The 12,708-nt window shown below is 42.8% G+C and overlaps 1 protein-coding gene across 3 annotated transcripts in view; it reads left to right on the top strand.

The window, feature by feature from the left end:
* Positions 1–10,328, top strand: part of LOC124292115 (multiple epidermal growth factor-like domains protein 10) — a 71,828-nt gene extending 61,500 nt beyond the window's left edge. Inside the window, exons 17-22 of one of the 3 annotated variants that reach the window (XM_046729164.1) lie at positions 1,082–1,210; positions 1,462–1,590; positions 2,833–2,922; positions 5,458–5,733; positions 7,140–7,421; positions 9,952–10,328. In XM_046729164.1, coding sequence (XP_046585120.1) covers positions 1,082–1,210; positions 1,462–1,590; positions 2,833–2,922; positions 5,458–5,733; positions 7,140–7,421; positions 9,952–9,980 — 935 coding nt within the window. In that variant the 3' untranslated portion in view covers positions 9,981–10,328. Of the gene's footprint in view, positions 1–1,081; positions 1,211–1,461; positions 1,591–2,832; positions 2,923–5,457; positions 5,734–7,139; positions 7,422–8,307; positions 8,411–9,951 lie in introns of those variants that run through there. The other 2 variants (XM_046729162.1, XM_046729163.1) reach the window with 2 other exon arrangements.
* Positions 10,329–12,708: the final 2,380 nt, after the last annotated feature.

Genomic DNA, 12,708 nt, shown 5'->3' with positions numbered 1-12,708 from the left:
CTACCTACGGCGACTCTAACATGTCGCCAAGCTACCACCGTCCCGCCCACCTGACTTGCACTTTGAAGCTACTAATGCGAAAAAAAACACATTTATTTTCGAATATTATCAACATGAAGGCTGCGGTTGTGAGTTTGTGTGTACAGCTTCTGTTCAAAGTCAGTGTTGGTCAGTTTGATATTGTAACAGATTCAGGTGGGTAGTGAATTTAATTATTGAAATCACACTTGGTCAGTTTAAGGTGAGGTGAGGTGAAATGTGGTACTTAAGAATATTTCGCTAATATGACGACGTGCATGCGTGTGTATGTGCGGCTGCTTGTACTAGCCCAGACTATAGCTGGTTTTATGGTGCTTGCTCACTGAGATACCATGCCGCAGTGAAGCATGAATACCCCACTCAGACACATTATACTGACTCCGAGCCGACCAGTCCTTGTTGTACCCATTAATGCCGAGCGCCAGGCAGGGACCAACAAGTGCCATATTTTAACGTCTTTTGGTATGATGCGGTCGGGGATCGAACCCGCGAGCTTCCGCTCTCCGGGAGGACGCTCTAACCACTACACCACGGAGGCGGTCAGTGTATTAAGGAATAGACTAGATCGTAAACATTCATACATATCTGAATAATGATCAGGTGGTTATAGGTTGCAACCCTGTTGCTCATGCTATCGTTCACACGTTTGCCACCATACCATCTGATAACCAGTACTGTGCAACCTCACTAACTTTCGGGGCGGTGGGGTAGCCTAGTGGTTAAAGCGTTCGTTCGCCATGCTGAAGACCCGGGTTCGATTCCCCTCATGGGTACAATGTGTGAAGTCCATTTCTTGTGTCCCCCGCCGTGATATCTCTGGAATATTGCTAAAAGCGGCGTAAAACCATACTCACTCACTCACGCGGTAGAACGAATTTGCTGATACGCATTGGTTTCAGTTGCGTCTCTGGTTGCCACAGAGGAAAGGCATTCGTGCTATTTTTAATGTATTTGAAATTACGTGTGAATTCGCATTCTTCATTCAAACCGTCATTTTGTAGCAAGATGTTTGATCGTCACCACGTTGTGTTTTGTCTTCTAGTCTGCCCGGTCGGAACTTATGGGGAAAAATGCAGAGGGCGCTGTCAACCGTGCGGCTTTGGTACGTGCAATCACGTTGACGGCGCGTGCGACTGTTACCCAGGTTACAACGGCTCAACCTGCGAAAACAGTGAGTATGTCAATCAAAACGATCTTATGAAACGAAACGAAAATTCCGACTTTCACCTTTTTTTTACAAAGGTTTGAGTGTCTTACGTCACACAAAAAGTACACAAATAAAACAAAATAAATGCTCAGCACTACCCCGTTCACGTGTCAAAATGCTGAAGCTGTTTATATAACTTCCGGATCGACACAGTGCGATGAATTTTGTCAGCGATCAGAAACGACCACGCCATACAAGCGACTTGTTTGTTTCAGAATGTTCCGCAGGTCTGTATGGCGACAACTGTGCCTTTAGATGTAACTGTTTGAACGGAGCCGAGTGCCGAAGCACTGATGGCAGGTGCGACTGCAAGGCGGGTTTTACCGGTCGGAACTGCGGACAAGGTAAGGGACCATATAAAGAAGTATTCTGGAAATAAATATCATTACTGAGGATTTGCATTTACAAAGGCGGCAGAGGATACCCATTGCCACTATTTGTTTGTTTCACAGGGGCGTGTCACGCTTAGAAACAGCATTAGAAAGACATATAGGTATATAGACCCCCTACCCTAGTACTATATAAAAGGAAAGGGATGTAACGACGGAACCACCCCCTCCTCAGTCAAAGTTAGATTTCACCACGTAAACTATTTTTAAGGCCCCGTGGAGGCCTATGGAGTAAAAGCGAGATGGTTTCCCTACAAAATGAGCTATAAATAGTCATAATCGGATTATTATTTCAAAAGTTATACGCCACGACTCACCGAAAACAGCTACCTCCGCAATTCCAAGCCAAAATCATGGATCACCCAAGACAGCGAAAACTCACCTTTTAAATTCGTTTATTAATTCCAGCCACGTTGACAGCGCCTATGTAGGGCTAGATTCGACCGGCAGCGGCATTCCACGGTTCTAAAAACTTATTGCAACATCTACAAATCATTTCCTCGACAGTAAGCAGGCACTTTCTCCAAAACCATCGGCAATCATACTCACTTGTCGGCCATAGGCGACTAACGCTATCGAGTGGTCAGGCTCGCTGTCTTGGTTGACACATGTCATCGTATCCCAATTGCGTAGATCGCTGCTCATGTTGTTGATCACTGGATTGTCTGGTCCAGACTCGATGATTTACAGACAACCACCATATAGCTGGAATATTGCTGGGTGCGGCGTTAAGCAACAAAAACAAACAAAACCTGCGTCACGGGTTTGTTGTTGCATTACGCTGACCCAGCATGTTTTTACCGAATACTGTTCAAGGCGAAAAAACTACTTCCTTCCTCCTCCCTCTTTAATTGTCGAGGTATTTAACTGAAATTATGTCGCATTTTATGTCGAAAATCTTGAAGTTCCCATTTTGGGCCACTGTATAAAAAAACAATTTGACTTAGAGATTGATTGGACTATCGAGCAGAGCGTTATATGCAAGTTTTATTAAAGTCATCTTTCCTAATTGCTTAGATGGATGCTTATGATGTTGATCACTGGATTGTCTGGTCCAGACTCGAATATTTACAGTCCCCGCCATATAGCTGCAATATTGCTGAGTCCGGTGTTAAACAACGAACCACAACAAACAAACAAACATCATTTGATAGTGTTGTTATCAGCATATAATGACGGTTATATGTTCGGTTTCAGCCTGTACCGATGGGTATTATGGCCGCAACTGCCAACTCAACTGCACCTGTAATGCTAGGCAAATCTGTGATAGGTTCACAGGATGTACAGGTGAGAGTAACCAATCATATTGTGATGTTTGGCATTTTCTCTGATTATGTGAGTTTTGCATGTAACTGGTTTAATTACAGATATATTGCGAACAGAACAGGCGTATGACGAACTGACGGATATAGGGAAATTAGGTTTATTTTAATTTAACCATTTGCTGTTTATTTAAGTAGAAATACGTATAACCCGAGCCATTAATGGACAGTATGGTACAGCACATAGAGTGTCTGTCCTGAACCGGAATGTCAATGGTTCGTTCAAGAGGGGTTTGTAACGCTAAAAACTGCCATCAAGGTATGTACTGTCACTGACGGGGTCTTAATGCTATATAAAAGGATAAAAACTGCCATCAAGGTATATACTGTCACTGACGGGGTCTTAGAACTATATAAAAGGATAAAAACTGCCATCAAGGTATATTCTGTCAATGACGGGGTCTTAGAACTATATAAAAGGATCAAAACTGCCATCAAGGTATATACTGTCACTGACGGGGTCTTAGAACTATATAAAAGGATCAAAACTGCCATCAAGGTATATACTGTCACCGGCGGGGTCTTGGTACTTATTAAAAGGAAAGGGATGTAACGAGGTCAACACACCACGTTCGTTTCAAGACGAATCCAACAATGCTCACTGTATTTATCCCATTTAAAGTATGCACACATTTCAAGCTAATATAGTTACCTACAAAATAAGACATACAGCTTAAAAATCGAAGCAGAACTTTGGGAGCTAGGGTCTTCGAAAGCTTGAAAAATCGTGATTTCTCGATTCCGAACCAAAATCCCTGCTCAGAATTTGTAGCGGTAACTCTGGGGTAGTACAAGCAGCCACACATACATACACATGCACGTCGAAATGTTACTAAGTGCGACGTTAAACCCCACTGGCCCATTTCACCTCACCTCACCAAATTGGAAGGCAGTATAATATGAAAGTAGTAATCATAGCGACGGCGACATTAATGATACTATTCACTTCGTCTCAACAGGGGTAAAAAGTGATCTTCTGGTCTTCTTGTAACATGAGATGCTCTCTTATGTTCATAAGAAAAAGCTACAAGAACTTTCTCTAAATCTCTGGTTCAGACGACTCTGGAATGTTCCAGAAGGCTCCGAAATGCCCAAACCATCTCATGGTAACCAGAACACTACTGCCCTACTACTTAACGGAATCTGGGCGGCGGGGTAGCCTAATGGTTAAAGCGTTTGCTCGTCAAGCTGAAGACCCAGGTTCTATTCCCCACATGGGTACAATACGTGAAGACTGTTTCTGGTGTCGCCCGCCGTGATATTGCTGAATTATTGCTAAAACGCCGTAAAACTAAACTCACTCACAAACTCACTTAACAGAATCAATATTGTACAAATACAACACTCTTTTACAACGTCTACAATGAATGCCGCACAAGAACTTCGGTTAAATTATAACTCACGCAGATTTTAAGTGTCTTAAGCATGCCAGGGATTGATAGTATTGCCATTTCAGTGGCAATATTAGTGCAGAAATGAACAGTGCACGTTTTTTTGTAAGTCGATAGCGACTTATTTGGAACAGACCATGGATTTATGCAAATTAGTGTGCGACGATATTGTATAACAAAGGAAACTTTTTAAATGCCCATTTTGAAATTAGAATTAGCTTCATTATTAACGATAGCTGACGTAAAAAATAATAACTTTAAGACTGAAACTGTTAAGGATGAAGCTACCCTGGAGTCTCACTGTCACTATAAAAAGAAACAGGTAGGAGGGGTCGTCTCAAAAGCAAATCTAGGACGGGTGTCGCAGTATGTGGTGGGGGTCGGGCTAGGGGATAGAGATATCCGCTAAGATGAGATAATCCTTTAGGGGAATTAATCTTGGGAAGTAAACGGCATGTCATAACAATTTACATAGAATATCCAGTCCTGTAGATCTTCGGGTGGTCATGTCACCTATATATTTTTTGACATTTAATACGATGGCTAATTTAAGCTTTTCTATGGGTATCATGCTCTTTTACATATCTCAACATAAACTTTCTGTAAGAAAGACACGTAAGATGTTAATCAATAGATGAGATATATACAACGCACATGAAAAAGCATGAAATATCTTTGAGATGACCCCTTGTGCCTGTAGGCAGCACATGCATTTCATGCCAGGTGAGTCGACGGTCCGTCGTCATACCTGGCGGAGCGACCTAATTGCCATCTATAGTCTGATCTATTGTTTTGAGCAGCTATTCGTATTTCTTCTAAGTTTTGCCCGAGTTTACGAGTAAACATGCTTTTCTAGATATCCTATTACACATCCTGCTGAACGCTCAGTTAGGCCGATGTGGGTTGTTTCAACATATGCTATTTGCAATTGTGTAAAGTTTAGGGATACAGAGTAACAGCCTAAAAACAGTTTTTGTCTATTTCCGACAGTACTGTAGTGTCTCCCGTCGTGATATTGCTGGAATATTGCTGGAATATTGCTAAAAGTGGCGTAAAACTCAACTCACTCAGACACTCATTTCAATCTGGATATGTCATGCATTTTTCAGCGGGTCCCCAAGAAGCACCTCTTAATAACAACGATAACAAGGACACCAACAGTGACGGCAACGGACAGGGCAAGGTCAAGGCCCCTGTGCCGTCGACGTCGACGCCTACAGACAACGCTGGCATGAACCCCCTTGTGTTGGCTATCATCGGTGTCGCTGTTGCTCTGGTCATCGTGGTCATTCTGCTGGTGTTGTTCTTCACGAGGAGGATGCGGAAGTTGAAGCGTGACACAATGACTGCCATCTACGACAACGGTCCAACAGTCAACAGCGGACGTAAGCGGCAACCACGAACTGAAGAAATATCAATCGATTCTGCTTAGAAAACTCATTCTCTCACTCACTCATTAGCATATCGGGAAAATTGATCGTAAATCGTCAGATTTTAGAACTTTCTCAGACTTTAATCACGTTTTGGTGCATATATATTTTCCATTTAAATTTGCATATATATAATTTCACAAATTGGGCGGTGGAGTAGGCCAATTGTTTAAGCGTTCGCTTGTCACGCCGAAGGCTCGGGTTCGATTCCCAACATTCCCAGTATAATATCTGAAGCCAATATCTGGCGTCCAACGCCGTGAAGTTGTTGAAATGATGCTTCAAGCGGCGTAGAACCAAACTCACACTGTCAAACAAATGTCGCGTAAGAAATGCGATCTGTAGAATTGGCCTTCAGGCACAGAACACTAACGGGGTTGCGTGGTCAGGCTCGATGACACATGTCATCATATCCTAATTTCGTAGATCGATGCTCATGATGTTGATCACTGGATTGTCTGGTCCCGGATCGATTTTTTACAGACCGCCGCCATAAAGCTGGAATATTGCTGAGTGCGGCGTTAAACAACAAACAAAAAACAGCAGAATCCACTGCTACATAAGCGTGACGTCATCAATATGGTTTGATTCTTTTAGTCTCAGTAAGGTCTAAATGTTTCGTAGACTTGTGGTTAAAGCGTTCGCTCGTCGCGCCTAAGGTTCGTGTTCGACTCCTATTATTGTAGAGAGCCATCGTATCTGGACGGCCCAGGTCAGTCAATGTTCATACAATTAAACGGGAGTACTTCTGAGTCCCGTATAAAACAACATTCTTTCACCACACCCACCGTTCTTTGTCAGCCGGGCGGTGGGGTAGTCTTGTGGTTAAAGCGTTCGCTCGTTACGCCTAAGGTTCGTGTTCGACTCCTATTATTGAAGAGGGGCGGTGGGGTAGCCTAGTGGTTAAAGCGGTGGCTCGTCACGCCATAGACCCGGGTTCGAATACATGGGTACAATGTGTAATGCCCATTTCTGGTGTCCCCCGCCGTGATGTTGCTGGAATATTGCTAAAAGCGGCGTAAAACCAAACTCAGTCAGTCAGTCAGTATTATTGAAGATCGCAGGGCTGATAGCATGGCATCGTATCTGGACGGCCTAGGACAATCAATGTTCATGAAATGAAACGGGAGTACTTCTGAGTCCCGTATAAAACAACCTTCAATCACCACACCCACCGTTCTTTGTCAGCTGGGCGGTGGCATAGCCTTGTGGTTAAAGCGTTTGCTCGTCACGCCGAAGACCCGGGTCAGATTCCCCACATGGGCAAAATATGTGAAGCCCATTTCTGGCGTTTCCCGCCGTGATATTGCTGGAATATTGCTAAAAGCGGCGTAAAACTAAACTCACTCACTCTTTTACAGCCGTGATTGGCATCGATAACCCGATGTACGCAGACACTTTCTCCCCTGCATCGTCCATACAACCAAACATTCCGCCAAACATCCAGCCAAACATCCAACCACAGCCAAGGCTACAAACTCGGATCAACAACCTCGGAGCCGGTGCCAGCGTCTCCAACGACTTCGCTGTCAAATCCGTCAACCTCAACGGCCCGACAACGCCCAAACTTCCGGTTGCTGAGGACTACGACTCGGATACAGATTCGATTGACCGGATAAAGTTGTCGAACGCAGAGGTCGCAGGTACGGGTTCTGCTTTGCTTGACGTATTTTTATGGACATTTTTCAGTTTAGTGTCACGACGAAATGGTTTTCAAACATAATATCTTCATCATGGTACAGTTGTACAAAGCAATCTTAGTGCTAAGGTGATCTTAACTCCTATACATTAACATAGACTTACGATAGTCTTAGTACTAAGATCCTTTTGTACAACGACACCCAGATCGAATACTCTGGTACGAATCCCGTGAAGATCTGGGTTAGAATTGGTCTCGGCAACCAATGCTTGTCGTAAGAGGCGACTAACGGGATCGGGTGGTCAGGTTGACACATGTCATCGGTACCCAATTACGAAGATCGATGCTGATGGTCGATCAGAAAGTCTATCATAAGGCAGGGGATTGTCAGATCTTCACGATCGAGATATGGCAGAAGTGTGAAACTGGAATGTTTAATGAACAAAACAATGATATAATGACTTTCTCTTTTTGCAGATATCTAGAAATTCATTCATATTAGAGTATACAAACGTCCTTCGGAAATGTTTTGCATTAAATTTGTGATATTGATCTTCATTTTGTCTGAAGATGTACGTAAGTGTGGGGAATTGGTTAAAATCTCATAATTGATAATTCGTTCATTACAACCGATCAGTCATAGAAAATAATTGTTTGGCTTCATTTTTCAAATTTTCTTGTCCTGATTGTTAATGCACACAAAATCAGGAAACAACACAGGTAGTATTCAAAATATATTTTACATTGAATATATGTATTTTATTTCATATATATTTTTTATTTAGACAGTGAAACCCTGTTCCCAGTCTATTCTTCCGAATTAAAAAATCTGAATTATAAAGTGTAACGTTTGTTCTCCTATTTTTTCTCAAATAATTTTAATATCACAGCTGGAACAGAACAAAGGCTTTGAGAAGAATTATTTTGTGAAGAATTCAGCTGTGAGACTCTAAAGCGACTTTCACTATCTCTTTTAATTATTTCTTTTCTCTTCAATCATTAACAACTGCACGTATTGAAAATTAGAAGTGACTTTTACTGTTGAATCAAGATATACTAAATCGCTGTCACAAATTAATCATCCTTACATAGCACTGATGCTTAAATAAACCAGCAGAAATCACAGCTCACACATTATAATCGTTACTGGTTAGTTTTACTGGGGACAATGGTTTCATGGCAATTTCGACCCGTAAAGATCCTTGTTAGAATTGGTCTTCAGCAACCTATGGTTATCGTAAGAGGCGACTAACGGGATCCGGTGGTCAGAGGCTCGCTGATTGGTTGACACATGTCATCGTATCCACATGCGTAGATCGATGCTGGTGATGCTGATCACTGGATTGTTTGGTCCAGAATCGATTGTTTACAGATTGCCTCCATGTAGCTGAAATATTGCTGAGTGCAGCTTTAAACAACAGAGTTGCGTCCCTTTGATGCGCCAGACACCAATGATCACGGAGCGGAATCACGGCTCGCCCTGATCATGACTCAAAGTTTGTCAGCACCTTCAAAGTGGTAAATGTCTGAGATCTTTATCACTTCGAGAGGTTTACCACACCAAGCTTGCATGCTTTAATATAACTGGAACACTGCTGAAAGTTGTCAACACCGATGACAGTCTTTGTATTCTAACACCGCACAAGGCGGTGGGTAGCCTAGTGGTTAAAGCGTTCGCTCGTCACGCCGAGGACCGGGTTCGATTCCAGACATGCGTACAGTGTGTGAAGCCCATTTCTGGTGTTCCCCACCTTGCTATTGCTGGAATATTGCTAAAAGCGGCGTAAAACTAAATTCACTCACTCACCTTTTGTTTTCAAACACCGCACATGGCGGTGGGTAGCCTGGTGATTAAAGCGTTCGCTCGTCACGCCGAGGACCCGGGTTCGATTCCACACATGGGTAGACGGTGCGAAACCCATTTCTGGTGTTCCCTGCCTTGATATTGCTGGAATATTGCTAAAGGCGGGGTAAAACTTAACTCACTCACTCACTATCACCGCTCATTATGAATACTTCTGGGACAATGGGAGCCCTAGTTTGTCGTATCACAGGCAAGATTCAAAGATGTGTTTGACTTCAATGTAAAGGTTTTATCCATTGGTAGCTTAAGAGACCAGTTGGCGTTGGGGGCGGGGGTGGACGGGGAATTCAATGGCGGGGTTTGCTTCTTTAAAACCTGCAAGACAATGTGGGATTATTAACCCGGGTAATCTTCTAGCTCATTTCATATTGGCCCATGCCCCTTTATTATTAGTCTTTAACCCACTTAGGTGCTGTTGGGTAGCATAGTGGTTAAAGCGTTAACTCGTACACCAAAACCCCGGGTTCGATTCCCTACATGGGTACAATGTGTGAAGCCCATTTCTGGTCTCGCCCGACGTGATATTGCCGGAATATTGCTCAATGCGGCGTAAAACAAACCTCACTCCGTAAAAAGCAACATATCTTGTGGCGTGAATTAACTTAGAACTTGAAGTCCCCATAGTTCAGATAAGTAGACTGGTTGGATTATCCTGAGCACTGTTTTGTAGAAATCTGTTTACCCGGATTTTACAGGTAGTTAGATAATATTCTTTTGCATGGGCGTCGGTCTCATCTTTCAATATTCTTACTAACCTTTTGGTTTCAGATAATATACATGTAGCATACATGTACTAAGATCAAGGGATCATACACTTTGGGTTCATGTACTAAGATGGCACACATCTTTCGTTATATTTCGTAGTGCTCTTAGTTTGTGTGGTTTTAGAAATGTGTATTTTTGCTTACAGGGATTGTTCTTTAAGCCGGTGTTGCGCTTTTCAGTATTTTACTAATCAAGGTCAAAGTTGGTGTTTGTTTATAACTGAACTTTAACTATTGGATAGTCTGACCCATAGTGCCTAGGATCTGATTCACAGCAGCGCAAAACAATATGCATGATGGCCAGTTGCCAACGACCAGTAATGCGTCAACCTCTAGATTGCGGGGACGGTGGGGTAGCCTAATGGTTAAAGCGTTGGCTCGTCACGCCGAAGACACGGGTTCGAATCCCCACATGGGCACAATGCGTGAAGCCCATTTCTGGTGTCCCCCGCCGTGATGTTGCTGGAATATTGCTAAAAGCGGCGTAAAACCAAACTCAAACTCAGTCAGTCAGTCAGTCAGTCTAGATTGCGTGGTCAAAACACGATTTTACAATGATATTTTCCGACACATGCCGACAATATAATCGAGCAGCGGCACAAAACATGATAATTCAATAGATATCTAGCTGTTCACCATTGGAAATTTTCCTCAAGATCGCGTGCCCCAAACTCATTCGTACTCTGCGGTTTTCCCAGACATGTCTAAGATGTACTTCACAGCGGCACAAAGCAACATGCTAGTTCCATAGATGTCAAGCTTTGCACAATTTGAACATTTTCCTCCACATCGCGTGTCTCAAACTCATTTGTACTCTGTTGTTTTCACATACATACCTAAGATATAATTCGCAGCGGCACAAAGCGACATGCAGGATGGCCAGATGTCTGACGGTTCAACTGTAAGGCAACAACCCCCAGATTGCGTGGTATAAACGCGATTCTTACGTTGACATTTCCCACACATGCGGGCGGTGGGGTAGCCTAGTGGTTAAAGCGTTGGCTCGTCACGCCGAAGACCCGGGTTCGAATCCCCACATGGGTACAATGTGTGAAGCCCATTTCTTGTGTCCCCCGCCTTGATGTTGCTGGAATATTGCTAAAAGCGGCGTAAAACCAAACTCAGTCAGTCAGTCCCACACATGCCTAAGGTATAATTCACAGCGGCCTAAAACAACATACCAGGTGAATACTGTTCCATATGAATACATTATTCTCCCGACTGCGTGTCTTATACTAGTTTTTCTAGTGATATTACCCATACATTCCTACGATATAATTAACAGCGGCGTAAAAACAACATCCTTTCATTTAGTTTCACGAATACAACGCACAAGAGGTGAAACCCCTTTTAAAAAATGATGTTTTCCCATGCATGCCGGAGATGTTATTCACAGCGGCTTAAAACAACACCCTTTCATTCATTTTCTCGAATACAACGCACAATATTGGAAACAACCGATTTTCGAAAATATGTCTTGCGATGTCCAAAAAGCTATGGGCATCTTATTTTAGAACGTGCCCTCTTATTGTAGGTCATCAATATGCTGATGGCACTAGCACTCATTCTCAAAGCAATACACGTCTAGAGTTTGTCGAGGGATCTGCTGTTGGTGACAGTTCGGCGCAAGATCGTGTTTATTGGACGATACACGAACGTGAGTGAAGCGCTCGTACAATGAGCGATAGTGCATTGGTGACGTTGGTTGCACACTTCACTTCGACGTTTGTGTCGGTTGCGTTTGAAATCGTACATGTTGCTTTTGGCAGACGTTGCCGTCCGTTGGTGTAGTTGTTGCCATTGCCACTTGTACAATTATGAATGATTGCACCATTGTTTTTTTCAAACAGTCCAGCCTCTAAACTGTTGTACATATCGACATTTGACCATTGTTTTAGATGAACTATAATCAGAGTATATGCGAATAGTGCTTTTCGAGTGAATATCGAACTTGTGTGCGAAATAGTTTAGAAATATTGTTACCAAGCCCGGCTATCTATGCCTGACAGTTACTAGCCCACAAAATAATTCACTAGCCCGAAATTTGAATGTAGAAACTAAGCAAAAGATTACAAAAATAGATGAGAATAAGATATTGTTGGCATGACACGAGTTTCATCATTAAGCTGCTGATGTGATGAACATTTTTGTCACACCATAATCTTGCATGATTGCTTTTAAAAGTTTATTATAACTTAACAAGTCGGAGAGATTGATATGTTTACAAAATGGCCCCCCAAAAATATACTAGCCAGTCGGGCCAGTGACTAGAGATTTACTGGCCCAACTGAATTTTTACTAGCCACGGGCTAGCGGGCCAGTGGCTATTTCGCACACTGCGTAGAACGTATTTTCCAACGCTATAACTTTGTAAGACTGAGTTAAGGGTTGGTTGTGATTGGCAGTTAGGTCACCCCCAAACGTTCGCAAACCACGTGTCACACGTCACACCGACTGTCTATTTTCACGCGTTTGTTTACAGTTTTGCGTTGTCGAATTCAACTTAAATTTCCTCACACACGATGTTGTTATTGTTTTGTGCAATGTAAGCACCGAAATCTGGTTCAACTGACCGATACTTCTCAATATCAATCGATCAATGTCTTTTTGTTTTAATAATTGCGTCAACTGGAATGCATTTGTTGTTTAGCTGATATATTCTG

This window comes from Haliotis rubra, unplaced genomic scaffold, assembly GCF_003918875.1.
Source record: "Haliotis rubra isolate DU_JTF1 unplaced genomic scaffold, ASM391887v1 Scf508, whole genome shotgun sequence".
NCBI lineage: Eukaryota > Metazoa > Mollusca > Gastropoda > Lepetellida > Haliotidae > Haliotis > Haliotis rubra.
This window is presented reverse-complemented; position numbering and strand designations above follow the sequence as displayed.